At 37.7% G+C, this 14,969-nt stretch overlaps 2 protein-coding genes across 3 annotated transcripts; one reads left to right on the plus strand and one right to left on the minus strand.

Moving 5' to 3' along the window:
* Positions 1 to 431: 431 nt before the first annotated feature.
* LOC134883462 (patatin-like phospholipase domain-containing protein 2) lies at positions 432 to 10,112 on the plus strand. The gene is made up of 9 exons (XM_063911837.1): positions 432 to 929; positions 3,078 to 3,310; positions 3,612 to 3,677; positions 4,364 to 4,573; positions 5,124 to 5,184; positions 5,286 to 5,480; positions 5,971 to 6,112; positions 6,280 to 6,357; positions 6,780 to 10,112. The coding sequence occupies exons 1-9, from the start codon at positions 725 to 727 to the stop codon at positions 6,997 to 6,999; spliced, it is 1,410 nt and encodes a 469-aa protein (XP_063767907.1). The 5' UTR covers positions 432 to 724; the 3' UTR covers positions 7,000 to 10,112.
* LOC134883473 (G/T mismatch-specific thymine DNA glycosylase-like) lies at positions 8,536 to 14,507 on the minus strand. Of its 2 annotated transcripts, XM_063911847.1 has the most exons (11): positions 14,380 to 14,507; positions 13,714 to 13,785; positions 12,651 to 12,826; positions 11,933 to 12,252; positions 11,773 to 11,842; positions 11,342 to 11,477; positions 11,153 to 11,235; positions 10,965 to 11,059; positions 10,643 to 10,814; positions 10,146 to 10,298; positions 8,536 to 9,297 (listed from the first exon to the last, which is right to left on the minus strand). In XM_063911847.1, the coding sequence occupies exons 2-11, from the start codon at positions 13,767 to 13,769 to the stop codon at positions 9,170 to 9,172; spliced, it is 1,389 nt and encodes a 462-aa protein (XP_063767917.1). In that variant the 5' UTR covers positions 13,770 to 13,785; positions 14,380 to 14,507; the 3' UTR covers positions 8,536 to 9,169. The 2 variants fall into 2 exon arrangements, with proteins under 2 accessions (XP_063767917.1, XP_063767923.1); XM_063911853.1 differs by lacking the exon at positions 13,714 to 13,785 and having other exon boundaries at positions 14,380 to 14,496.
* Between the last annotated feature and the right edge of the window lie 462 nt (positions 14,508 to 14,969).

Genomic DNA, 14,969 nt, shown 5'->3' on the forward strand with positions numbered 1-14,969 from the left:
TAGAAAATAGCAAACTTACAGGAGCTTGAGTGATCTTGAAGCATACAGTAAAGCTGAAGGTTTGAAAAGGGGGTCCTCGGGAATGTAGTTGACCTTGTAGTTGGCTGATTTTATTGCCTTTTATAAATATCTGTGGTGACGAATATGTGGGACGCATTTTGAGCAACCACAAAATAATGGTAAATATTATTCAAAATTCACTGTTTGTAGTTTTTAATACATATTACAATGTACTCTTTCATTTGGTAAGAATATTATTCTATTAAATTATTACTTTTTGTTTTTTTATTAAGTTGAAATGAGTATCTCCTATCCGAGTACAACTGATTTTGTATGGGCCACTATATAATCATTAAATTAATAAAAAATAAAAATAAAACTATGAAAGAACCTTACATTTGTGCAAAAGACCCTCTGATTATAACCTTGATTCTTTTTATTCATGAAAATGTTATTCATTTCCAACAGAATTAGCACTTTTCTTAGTGGGACATGTTTTTGGCAAAGTTTCAAGATTCAGTGACATGTTAAACAGTCGGCCTATTTACACTCTTGCTATTACGAAATCCCTGAAATCTGAGCAGAGTGGGTTGTGCAATACTGAAGCAGAGCAGATAAAGGGAATGTAGTGGTGATAAGATCATGTTTACGTCTCAGTGAATATTGAAGAGGGTCCAAATGCACCTGCTGAACTCTGATAGAGGGTACATTAAATGATGGATTGATGGGATCCTCAGAGAAGATGTTTGACTGGGACGAGGAGTGGAACATCTCCTTTGCAGGCTGTGGCTTCAGGAATGTTTATTACCTGGGTGCTCTGAGCTGTTTCCTCCAGAGAGTCCCGCGCCTCGTCCACGGAGCTTCCAAGATCTGCGGAGCCTCGTCCGGGTGTCTGGTGGCTGCAGCTCTAACCGTGGGGATTCCCATCGGTGAGTTCACGATGCAGACTCAAAAAAAGACACGTGGATTCATTTCATTTAAAAAGTATGTAAGGCTCAGAATCAGAATTCAGTTGATTGTCAAATTTGATTCACATACCAGAAACTTTGCTTTGGTGTATGATGATGGATCCATCAACTCAGTAAGACATTTTTGGCATATAAAGAAATATAAAAACTACAGAAAAAATATTATAAAATAAAAGATAATGTTTTTTATAAAACAAATAAAATATATGTTTTTTTGAATGTACATTATATCTGAATTAACAATATTTTTTGTTTTGCTTTGCTCCGAAATGTGTGAAACAGTCACAGTCTCATAATGATCAACTAATGCTTTGAGTTCAAAGTTTATTTCCCATTACAGTACTTCATTTTGTAATAACATGTGTTTTTCCCCTTTATATATGTCTAAAATAAACTAAATCTGACCCTAATTTGGGAGATAAATGAGGCACAGTAGTTGTATTTAGATTTGGTCATCAAAACACAATATGATGATTATATTATTTATATAAGAAACAGTATAGACATTATTAACTAAATAATTAAGAGTGAAAGTTAAGTACTAACTGTAAAATATATAATATTTTCCAATAAACTTATAATGAAATATGACTATCCTACATTCTTACAAATTGAAGTTACCTTACAGAAATATAAACATTTAAATTCTGTATATCTCTACCTGCTTGTTTGTGTTTTTAGTCTTCATTTGATTTGTATATTATGATTGTTTATGTGTGAAATGCATTGCACTTACATTGACACACTTGCAGTACTTGGATTTTATTTACTTGCTAATGTTTATCTTGTAAATGGATAATGATCATATTAAAGAACAAATAAAAGCTGTATGTTTTACTATAAACTTCATTAGAGGTATACGATAGCATGTTTGTTTTGCGACACACTATATGTATGAGCTGTTTCGTTCCTTCACTGGTCTGTTATCTCTGGAGTTTCTCTGTTGTTGAACCTGGCAGTGAACGCTGAAGCTGCTGGCTTCCTGTTCACACACTGAGTTCATGTATCAGCTTGAGCAAACTCCAGAGGTCACATGGAGTTCAAAGGAGAGGCCAAGCGGGGACAACACCTGTCACTCACTCACAAACACACATGACCATAATAAACAAGAACGCAATAATAAACAAATAATGTTCCATGTAACATCCTTAAATGTATATAGATATACAGTCAAGGTTTCAAGGTTTCAAGGTTTCAAGGTTTTATTTGTCATATGCACAGCAGATACAACGTATATGTTGGCAATGAAAATCTTATGTCGCGTGCTCCTCCAACAACTCCACATACATGGTGCAAATAAGATAAATAAAATAGTGCAAAAAAGAGAGAAGAATATTTACAATAACAACAATAAAGATTAAGGATGTGAAATATATACATATGTGGAATACATTGAGAGTATTTAAACACTTTACACTGTTGAATGAGGAGGTATGGGCAGATGCATATATTAAAGTGAACAAACAAAGGCTTATTGAGTTGTTGGCAATCGAAATGTTTATTCCCAGGCTCCTCCAACAATGAAACAGTATACTTAAAGACATACAAATAAATAAACAATTCAAATAACACAAGTTAAATGCAGGTGAAAGTATACAATACAAATGTGATGTAAGAACAAAACAGTGAGATAAGAAACGAATCATTAACAAAGCCTTGAAAATGCATTCATTTCCTACAGAATGCATTTAGTGAGAGGTTAAACTTTTGCTTCTTCGATCCAGAAAAAGGTCTAAAGAACCAAACAAAAATAATGACAAAACAATATAAATAGTTCATTTTATTGAAGTTTAACGTTATTACTGCAATGGTTTTAATGTGTACATTTTTATTTATATACATGTTTTTGTAATATTGATATTTTTTTCTTATTTTATTGCACTTTTTTACGATGTTTAAATACAGTATGTGTATTATATTTGATCTTTTATTGCCCATTTTTACGAACTTCTTGTGTTTATGTAAATATTAAAAATCACATCAAAAATTAAGCAACTATCACAAAGCCTAATTTCCCCCCTGGATAAATAAGCTATTCTAAGTCAGATTGACTCTATCAATATCCAAAGACTGATTCAAAGACTGATTTTCCTGCATGTTCCTCCTCAGAGCAGCTCTGTGCTGATGTCCTGACCGTGGCGAGAGAAGCCAGGAAACACACTCTGGGGGTTTTCCACCCGAGCTTCAGCCTGCTGCTGACGGTCAGGGACTCGCTGCTGGAGAAGCTTCCGGAAGACGCTCACCTGCGGGCGTCAGGGAGGCTCTGCGTGTCCCTCACCAGACTGACTGATGGGAAAAACGTCCTGGTGTCAGAGTTCGAAACCAGAGAGGAGCTCATCCAGGTACGATGGAGTAACGAGAGCAGGACATATGATACGATATGGGGCAAATACAAGAAATCAGCAAACAGATATAACTCTTCGGATTAACATACACTAATATGATTGGCTCGCGCATAAAACCGTGCTGTAATCTCACTTTATTAAATTGTTGACCCCTGTACCTCCGATCTTACACTCAAAAATGGACATGGTTGGTGTCCTTGAAAGGTTTTCAGTGTTGATCTGATTTTACAGCATATGTTTTGGTAGTAACTGAGGGTCTGATGGTATCCGATTTTTCTTCTGGATTGTTCCTTTACAGGTTCTGCTGTGCAGCTGCTTTTTCCCTGTTTACTGTGGCTTCACCCCCCCTTCATACCGTGGAGTGGTGAGTAGATCCGGCATGTACAACTAAAGTTCATGTAAGAGGATCAGAGGGAAAATGTTATCCAATGTGGTTTTACTCTGATCAGATTAGAGTAGGATTCTGGGAACACCTTCATATGTGCAAGGGAAAGATGAAAAACAATAACTTTAATTATTAATAAAACAGGTTTCTTGACAAAGAGTCTCAAACAACATTACACACACAAATAAAACACATTCCCCCCAAACTATCCAATTAAAAACAGGAAAACAAGCAACATACAGAGTCTAGTTTCTTTACTGACAATAGGAGAATAAACCATGCATTACATTCATAATATCTGAAGTTATGGATACAGCCCGTATAAGATTGGTGCTTGTTTTTCTTGCTCTTTTATTTTTCTCTCACCTGAAACTTAAAAGTCATATGTATGAGTTAAAGCTCCATCTCAGATCAGAAATACTTTATTCATCCAAACTGGGAAATCTTTAAGTTTTGCACAAGGTACTCTGGGTAATATCAGTACACACATAGAGGGGAAAGCACACAACAAAGCTAGTTATCTGTCATTAATTTCCTGAATGCACTGAATAAACATGTTTTTAGCTTTTCCCTTTTGTACATGCATCCACTATAAACACACATGTAGCGTGCGTGCCATAAATACACGCAGAGCTCATTCAGCCATTTCTGTTCCTTCCACTCAGTACTACATGGATGGCGCTCTGAGCAACAACATGCCTCTGTTCGAGCAGAGGAACACCATCACTCTGGCTCCGTTCTCCGGAGAGAGTGACATCTGCCCCAGAGCGGGAAGGTTCAACTTCATCGAGGTGCACTACGGCAACGTGAGCATCCAGGTCACCACCGGCAACGTGCACCGCATCTGTACGTCCTTCCTCCCCCCCAGCCTGGAGGTGGGTGCTCTGTCTTAGAAACATGTCTGTGTAACTGAGAGCTTTAACAGCAGAGAAGAATCTCTACTTTCTGTCAAACCGAGAAAAGAAAATTCTCCGGTGGCCCTGAAGATCAAAACGTTACCTGTTTTATTTTTTTTAATGTTTCAGCGTTTTTATTATTATTATTATTATTATTATTATTATTATTATTATTATTATTATTATTATTATTATTATTATTATTATTATTATTTTAATAAATGTATTGTTTTATTTCGTATTTTTTGGGTGTTTTGTGACATGTATTTTTGTAACTTTTGCACTGGTTTTTGAAATGTTTAAGTTTGAAAAGAAAATGTTTTAGTGTTTCTTTTGTAATTTCAGTCTTCTGCGAAATCTTTTATTGTGATTTAAAAAACAATGTTTTAGTGCTTTTTTTTATATTGTGGTTCTTTTGAAAACATCCTTGTATTTTGATCCTTCAGGGCCACCACAGCCTTAAAAGAGTTAAAAAGACAAATGATTCTCTGTAATATAAAAGAAAAGCTTCAAGATGTTTTTATTCTAGGATCTAGCCGAGATCTGCCACAACGGCTACATGGATGCTCTTCGTTTCCTGAGAGAGAGAGGTGAGCTGCTCCTCCTTCATCTTCCTCACACCTGACTCTCTGATACACATCATTTAAATACAAGCTAAAGTGTGCTGTTATCAGTTGACTGTCTGTTGCAGATCTGCTGGGAACACAGAGCCTTCGTCCCGGATTGATTGTGGAACCAGACTCAGTGAACCCCACTTGTTGTGAGCTTTGGAAAAATAGAGATCAAGGGTCAGAGGAGTTCCTGCTGAACGGACTCAACTCTAAAGAGGAAGAGGATTGGTGGCTGGGCCTGAAAGTAGAGAACCTCCCTGCTGGCATCAAGAAAGGTGAGGAGAGAAGGAGCACATCTCTGTCAGAGAAAGGGTTTGGTTGGCATCAATAATGGGGAAGAATTAAATGTAAGGATTTGTTTCTTTGTTTAGAAAAGGATGCAAAAAAAGTGAATAGTAAACAATATTTACTCGCACCTGTGATTCTGAGGGGATAACAAAGCTGCAGGTTTTAAATTCATTCTTGCATGAACATTAAATATCTTGTACCAAAAACATTTATAATAAGTAGATCAGACCTAGAACAAAGTAATGCACACAAAAAGATTTTATATTTGCCCCATTTGCTGATCTCTTTTGGTTGAAAATAGCATACGAATTATAAATAACTTAATGTACTTTTAATGAATGAATCTACCACAATTAATAATATACTAACTCTTAATTCGTGTGTGTGTGTGTGTGTGTGTGTGTGTGTGTGTGTGTGTGTGTGTGTGTGTGTGTGTGTGTGTGTGTGTGTGTGTGTGTGTGTGTGTGTGTGTGTTAGTGCTGTGTGAGGCGTGCAGGGACAGTCATGGTGGTGACTCTCGAGGGACTCGGCTCATGGATTTTCTTCCGGTGAAAGTGGTTTTATATCTGCTGACTCTCCTGCTGCTTCCCGTTGAGATTACCTTCTCTCTCACCAAAAGGTAAACTGGTTTGAACCCACAACCAGAAGGGAATGAAGGCAAAGAATTACAGTCACTAAACATCTGTTACTGCACTGAGAAATTAATTTGCACAAATAAGAAATGAGTTATTAGTTTAAGTTACTTATTTACTTAAACTCGTGCTCTTTTGGTCCTTTTGGTGACAGCTTGATATCATCCCTGTTGACCTCCACTGGAGATCTCTTCAGGAACACATCGAGCAGTGGAGGCAAGGACATGAACAGGTGTGTGCACTTGAATACCTTAATTTAAATTGTTTTTAACCTCAGGTTTATTAATTTAGGATTTTAATACCATTATCAGCCAAATTCAAGCACTTATAATGCTTTTTTAAGGTGCATTTTTAAGCTTTTCCAGTAGATTCCAGTATTCGTAATATAAGGTTTCTACATATATTCATTATTTCACATAGTTTATTGTGTTTATTGCACCATAAACTATCAAAATAATAGAAGTTCTCAAATATATTCACCTGTTTTCAAGTAGGCTTGGCTTCTAAAATAAGATAATAAAAAATGCTTTATTCATTAAATTATAAATGAGATATTTTAAGGTAGTTATTGTTTATGTCTTTGCCAAACAAATAGCACTTTATAAAAGATACTTATTGTAAGTATGTTTTTATCTGTGTCTGTTTATCCTCCAGTGCATTTCCAGAGCAGCAGTCCTTTAACTCAGACCTCAGAAGCAGAACAGGAGGAAACACAGACAATAAACCCATTACCTCAAAGACTACAAACTCCAATAAATCTCTTAACTGGGACAACAACGGAAACCTGGACCTCTTTTCCTTCAACTCCACGGGTCCCACCAGCTCCCCCTCGTTTAGCACACCTGATGAAGCGTCTTTAAACCACAGAAGGTAACGGACACTTGATGAGCCGTTAACCACGCACAAAAAGCACATTACCATTACAAATGGGAGACCTTTTATGAAAGGAATATATCTATATGAGTAGCTAAATTAATATTTATTAACACGTCTGTGTATGAAATGCTTTTTTAGTTTATGTTTTAATCATGTGAATCAACTCACAAACTTCTGAGGTGCAGACCAAAAGCTTAAAGGGACAGTTCACCTAGAAATCAACCTAACCTGTTAACGACCTTTATTAATCCAGGTGGTTTTGGTGTGAGTTGTCGGCTGTAGTGAAAGAATATACTGGAATTAGTTGGCAGTCTGGTGCTTAAAGTGTCAAAAAAAAAGGGAATTTTAAAATCCTGTTTATAATAACACAATTTTTCCCTAAATGTTCCTCAGAGCAAAATCGGTGCTTTAACCTTTAAAGTGCTCACATCAAGGTCTTTGGATAACCTTGAGGAACCATTTGACTAACTTGATTTTAGGGTCCCTTTGACACAAATGTTCGTAAAGATAATAATGAAAGGAAACGACAATAGATGTTGAACAAAGTCAATAAGCGCACCTTTTAGGACATTTGGGCATGTAGGACTATCGGCTAAATGAAGCCATTTCACTGCCAAAGCACAATGAACGCCCTGCTGCTCTGATTGGTCAATTCAGACCATGTGACACGTTGTTAATCCAGTAGTACAGACCGCTGTCAAGGATTTTATTGACCGTTGGTAAGGAGGATCAAGAGAGAGAAGGGAAAATAAGTTAAAAGACGGAGCGCTGGACGGCAGATAAATCACCAGAAGAAGACGGACAGGAAGTAAACACTAACAGGAACACGGTATTGGCTCTGCAGTGTTTAAGAACTTGTTAGTGGATCAGAAACTGTGAACAGCTTTGAACAGTTAGAGAAAACCGCCATCAGTGCTGCCGTAAAGTTGTTGTTGTTGTCGCAGTTCCAGCCGTTGGTGCGCCGTGAAACGGAGTTTTTTTTCTTAACGGAAGAAAAACAATCATTTTTGAGTCAATAAAATAATTTCAATTAATATTGGGAGTCGAGTCGTTAGTTTGTTTAGTATCTGGCCGTGTAATAAGCGGGATAATATGTAGCGAGGCGGTCATATGGGGAAAAGAACAACAGACAGGCTTATCAGGGAGCCCGACGCGAAGGAATCTTGATCAGTAAACGCCTGAAACAATTCAGTGGAATTCATTAAAAAGACTTAATGTTGTTTTTTATATGATCTATAGAGGATGCTCAGTGGTCAAAAGTTAAAACCATGTTACTGTCAAGACCTGTTTCAGAATCTAACAGATCTTTGTTAAAGTTCGATATAGTGTACTTACATGTTTGTTTTGTAAGAGCGAAGATGTTCAATTAAATGGTAAAAAACAGAGAAACATCTCCTTATTTTAGAGGCTAGACTCAGCTTTTTTTCCCTTTACATTTATGCACGAAAAAAGTATCCAGTAATAGAGTGATTGTTTGGTTGACTTGCTTTAGCAGCTCAAATGACTGAAAAGTGATCCAATAATATAGCAAAAGCATCATCAAGACATTTAATGGAAAAATGTTTCCTAAAATTCCTTGTGAATGACATTTTCATAAACATACAAAACAATTCTAAAATTCCTAAAAGCAAAAAAATGTGGTGGTCAAAGATTAAAATATAACCTGTAACATTATATTGAAAGGCTCGCCGGGAATCCCCTTCTGTGGAAAACATGCTGAGTGTGTTTTCTGCAGCGTGGTCAGTTCATAGCACCATGAATTTACACATTAATGCTAGCTAAATCCTCAGTAAGGATCACATGTGCTCACACTGGTAAATCAAGCTTTTAAAATGTTTCCTCTACCGTCAGAACAGTAGACGTGAAGGTTTCCTCTTACTGCATCACAGTGCAGTATGGTACAGTACAAAGGCAAAACAAACGCTTAATCACATGACCTTCTCCGAGGACAGTCACGCATCATTGTCAAGTCCCTGATTTCACATATTTAAAAAGACTGCCGTGAAGATGATCAAACAGGAATACAAGATCACAAACCAAAAAAAAAAGTGCAGAAAAGATATTCTGCAAGACCTCTAAAAAAGGAAAAGTCCATCTAAGTGTGTTTACTCCACCCGGACACTAGTGAAAGAAAAAATGATCTAAAAGTTGAGAAATCAGTCTTTTCATTATACGCCTGCATCCTTTGGTCCCCCGCTGATGTCTGGGATCTGATCCGCGAAGGACTGAGTCATCCACTGTCCGTCGGGCAGCTGGCCCTCTGGGATCTGTGACGTGGTCGCCTCCTGCGCTCCTTCTGAAGACACACAACACACACATTGAAGACCCGGGCTGAGGTTCATCTGACACAACTGATTGTCTATCATGTCTATCCTGATAGATGAAGCCAAAAGGATAGCGCCTTAAAAACTGGCTACGTTTTATTTTCAGTATTCTGAAACACTTCAGGAGAGCAAATCTAACATGAGAGGTTGTGTTTGTCATTCTAAATAAATACAATGAAACAAATGATTGTGTTTAAGTGCTTAAAGAAACCAGGACTAAAGTAATTATCTAATATAATCTCGGTAATACTGAGAAACCAGGTTATAGGAGACACTGTTTTGTAACCACTTTGAAAAGGGTTTTTTTTAAGGTTCAACGCCAACTAATATGGATCGTAGCTGAATATTTTCATTCACAACTTTGTGAATGTGACTACCTCTTTGTGGACTTTACAACCTTCTGGACATATCACAAGACTATTAATTAATCCTATGCAGCCACCACGGGAATCAAAGTCTTCAAATATTATATTAAGTTTAGCCAAAAAAAAAACAGGATCATGACATGCAAAAATAAAATAAGAAATTTGACTTTGCAGAAGAAATCTGGCTTGTAGAATCATGTTCCTTTATTTCCCTACCCCGTGAATCATAAATATACCTGATATTTTATAACACTGCAGATTGCCAGCTGTAATCCTGTTACATATAATCCTGTTATGCTATATCAAATCTTTAGGATTATTTCCCTTAAAAGCTGAACCGGTACATGTATCATCATGCTGAACACTCATTTCAATGGACATTTTATTTCAACAACCTACAATGGATTTAATAAAAGTGGAGTATGGGGTGTAATATATTTCACTGTGTGTGGTACCTGTGTTTTCTGCAGTTGAGAATGTACATTGACCGTTGGTTGGGGGCAGGGCCGGTTCTCCATCAGGTCCCCGCTCTGCGTACGCTCCTCCGTACGCATCTTCATACCCCGGGTCGTACTGCTCCTCCTTTATCGCCGCCTTCTTGGCATCCTCTGTGGATGTAAAACAGAAGGAGAGTCGATGACGTAAAGCATCATAGAAACTGGATCCAGAAATCAAACTAAAAGGCAGGGTTTTTATTGTATTTTGTACTGAAACACACAAGGTGTCAAGCCAATGATTCTACCTCTTTCAATGCTTCTTAGCATTTATTGGAAAGTAAAAACTGAACTACAGTAGCAGTGTGAAAACTACTCAAATGGTTATAGTTTGTCACAATCCTGTTTTCTAGTTTCAATTTAAGAAAACCTGTTTCAAATGCAATGCAACTTAGAGGTTAAGTCCAGGTTGAATGACAAATAACAACACACATCCATTCATCCGTTACTCTGCTTACCCTTGGCCAATTTCAGGTCAAATCTGTAATCAATCTCCTCGATCTCTTTGCTCTTTTGGAGACCCTTCAGCTCGTCTCTGAGCTCCCTCAGTTTGATGTAGAAGTGAACTTTGTCCTGAGCGCGAGGGAACTGAGCGCAGCGAGCGCTGGACGAAGGCATCAGATACAGAGCCTGCGGAGGGAAATCGCCGTCAGATCAGCACTTTATACGGTTATTCACATTTCAAAGAAGGGCCTGCAATGTGGATTTAAAGACTCATTTTGGTAAACAGACTTTATTTATGACACGCAATCATCCCTGTTTAAGGCTAAAGATGCTCACCACGTCACAGTCGGGGATTTTGTGCGGCTGCAGACCGAAATCTAGTTTCTTTGGTTTTTTACCAAACATTTCCCTGCAGAACATTTCATAGATGCCTTTGGAGGAGGAAAAGAAAGATGAATATTACTTTAAATAATATGAACAACTACATTATAGGAAATGTTCGTCTGCAGAAGTAGGACGCTTACATTTTCCATTAAAAACAGCAATCAGAGGCTTGAACTTCCTCAGCTTCTCTACGAGAATTTTGCCTCCTTCACGAAACTCTGTTCTGTTGAGATGAAAACAAAACACGGTTATAAAAGAGTGTTACAATGCAATCCAGACTTTATATTAAATCAATATATGATTGCATGACTACATGTCTAAAGGCCTACGTTGAGAGGTCTTTGCTCCCTGGCGTCGCCCTGGCCACCATGTTGGTGAAGCCCATTTTGTATTTGACAGGAAGGAGGGTGTCGGACGTGTGGTTCAGTAGCTCCTCAGTAAATCCAGACAGAAACAGGCACTTCCCTGAAATGCAAAATCATCCATCAGTCATGCATCTCTCTAGCAAACGAAGACAGATATATATTTACTGAAGGTAATGGTGTCCCAAATACTGCTTATCATGCATTTACAACATATACTAATAAGGCAATAGATGTTCATTTGAACCCGAGTAACCCCACTTCACATATTAAGCTCACTTGCAAAGATAGAACACAACTACAAACTTGCCTCTCCCACATGTTTTTAAGATCTAATATAACACTTTTGGATCATTTTTGCAGACTAGTGTCTTTACAAATTGAAATCATGTACTCACAGAAATGATTTCCAGGACCCGGGAACCACCGTCCAATGAAAGCTGCCATCAGTCCGGGATTGATACCAATCTGGAGTGAAAAGCAATGCACGTTACTAACCTTTTAATGTCTTTCTAATTGCAACTTTGTTTTGCTTGACAGTTGAACAGGGACTCTTACAATGACATAGTCCAGGTTGTAATCCAGCAGGTCGGGGAGAGTTTTTGTCATGACTTCCTCCTCGGACATTCCCTTGAAGCGGTCGAATTTCCTCTTCACCTTCTTGAAGCTCTCATCGATCTTCTCCTGCTTGCCGTCTGCCTGACCCTCAGCCGCCTTCTTGGGCTTTGGGCCCGGTTTGGCCTTTGGTGCCTTTGGCTCTTTAGGGGGCTTCGGGGGCTTCGGTGGCTTTGGTGCCTTGGGTGCCTTGGGGACTTTAGGGGGTTTGGGGGCCTTGGGTTCCTTGGGTTGAGCTGCTCTGCCTCTTTTTTTGGCCGGAGCTGCAGGAAAAGTTCAACTTAGTAAACAAATCAAAAGCACTAACTATCTAAACCTTCATCCACCCCACAAATAGATAATATCTATCTGACTGTTCTATATTACTCCATCTAATTTAAGTTTTGGACACATATCAAACTTCCATGCAAACCATAAGACTACTACACCTTATTTTAGAAGCCAAAGATATCTAAAAAGTCAGTCACTTACTACAAAAGCTTTTCATCACAAGCCCACTCACTAGCAAGGATGCTAATAGCGTGCAGCAGAACAAAGCCTTCCTCAGACCTTAATATTTAGGGCTAAATGTGAAGACCTATTGTTGTCAACACTGAGCAAACACTTCATGCTAAAGCAGCAGATCTATACACAATGAGGATGTTTTATTAGATCATAGTACGTTTTGCGAGGTTATCCGGTTCCTGCTGCTCCATCATGGGTTCGGGATAACCCATGTGAGCCATGGCTGCCTCTCCGTTCGGCCCCTCGGGGTAGTGGGACTGGTGATTGTGGTCGTAGCCTGAATATTGTGCCTGGTGTGCCTGGAGAGCCTGAAACTGCTGTGCAGACTGAACCCTGTGACAAAGATGTTGGTTTTTTTTTAAACAGAGGAACGTATTGATACAACAAGGGAAATAGCAGTGGGACGAACTGCATGGTGAGTTTGACCAAAGGGGTATAACTATACCATGTGCTTTTCTGATTCACTGTATTATCATTATTCAGAGCCAGTTAATAAGTTAATGACAAATCTGTCAATCTGTATTACATTTGGCAACTTATCTGTCTCCCAACCTACTTCAAAATGACCACCAGTGCTTCTTTGAAACAGTTTTAATCTACTATTTGTTTATGTTTTTAACCTGTTGTGTTTTTTATTAATAATGTGTGCATACTTAGTCTTTTTTTTTTAAGTATGCAAGTCTATTCTCCTGACTTTATCTGCACTTTCTGCTGATGTAATAATGTAAATTTCCCCATTGCGGGACAAAATAAAGGATTTGTGATTCTGATTACTTTAATAAAAAGGTAGTATTTATTACAGCTCTGTTGAATACGAGTTTGAAGTTATAAATTGGACTGTACTGTATATAATTCAATAAGGAGTATATAAAGATCACACCACATGAATACCCACTGTTAGTTTCCAGTAAACAATGGTTCGTTTTTAAGAGGCTGTAAAACAGCTTCACATCATATTAACAAAACAGATAATTCCACTAACAACAAGTTTCCCTTTGTTCTGCCTGAATTAAACCAAAGTATAAGGCCATCGAGCTACAACAAAACAATAACCACAGCCCTGTTTATCATCATCCACGGTGCACAGAACAAATGGCATATCATGAAAACAATGGAAAAACAAAACAGGAAAAGGGGCGCACATGCTTTCACTTCATCTTCATCACTCTTTGCCATTCAGAGGTTTTTAATCTGTGGCCACATTGTGGAGGAAAACTCACCACTGCTGAAGATACTCCGGGGACACAACAGGAAATCCATTCAGCTTGTCCTCCATCTTTTGGGTGGTTTGACTTTATTAAATAAATCAATATGCAAATTGAGGAAACATGGCTAGGTGATATTAAGCAAACTGAGAGTCTGGCAGTGTATGAAACTGAATGCATGTGCCAGGGCTTTGTACACAAAACTGTGGAGTTAGCAACAAAAGATAAACCAAAATAAAATAAACAATACAAAACAAAAAGGATAACTTGATGGGGGGTTACACAATACGATAGTAAAACACTCTTATTCATGCCCTATTTTATAAGCAAAACAAGAAATTATTCAACTACACCTGCAGCTTCTGCTGTAGCTATGCTAACCAACAAGCTAACACCGAATGAAACCCAGTTATCAAATGTTAAGGTTTTAGGGTACACTGCTAGCAGGTATAGGTATGAGTCTGTCGCTAACTTATTCCAATCATATATGTTTTCTATTTAAAGTAATAAAATACACTTAAACGTTAAAGCAAATGTTTAGCAGTGCCACAAGTGCAGCTAATGTTAGCCAACAGCTAGCTCTTAAGCTAACTTAGCATGGATGAATGGTTTCGCTTCCACTGAGAATCCTCGCAAAAGAAAGAGAAAACAAATTAGCAGAATTTATAAACGTTGACGTACCTGTTGTGGGTGATGTTTTAATTACTTTCTTCTGTACATATAACTGTTATTTTTCCATAAATGCCGCTCTTCTATTCACAACAGAGGCAACAAAGACATGACAGCCCTGCTGGTCAACTTTGACACCGGAAGAGCTCAAGTATGTGCCGTAGGTGTGCAAGGAGAAACGTATATTTTATTTTCAACAGCAAAACATGATTACTATCAGTATCTTTTTACACTTTCAAATATTACAAACTCGTATTTATTAAACATGTTTGATTATGGTTTTTAAACTGAAAAAAAGAACAGTACAATTAAAAACAAACAAAACGGTACGCCCCTGCATTGGTATGAGCTGCAGGACTTTTAAACTCTCCCGTTACTTGTTTTCTATTGGCTGAGAGTCTTTGCTGTTTAAAGAGCTAAGTGTGCAACGTTGCGCAGGTTTAAAATGTTAAAAAAACATAATCGCATAAATAGGGTAACAATATAACATATAATAGAGGCAGAGAAAACAAAGAATTATACAATTATATAAAATAAGTTAACAGAACTGGTCAGCAATGAAACATCTTTTTTTTTAAAGATATTGTATGGCACCGAATCTC

Source organism: Eleginops maclovinus, chromosome 2 (genome assembly GCF_036324505.1).
Source record: "Eleginops maclovinus isolate JMC-PN-2008 ecotype Puerto Natales chromosome 2, JC_Emac_rtc_rv5, whole genome shotgun sequence".
Taxonomy (NCBI): Eukaryota; Metazoa; Chordata; class Actinopteri; order Perciformes; family Eleginopidae; genus Eleginops; species Eleginops maclovinus.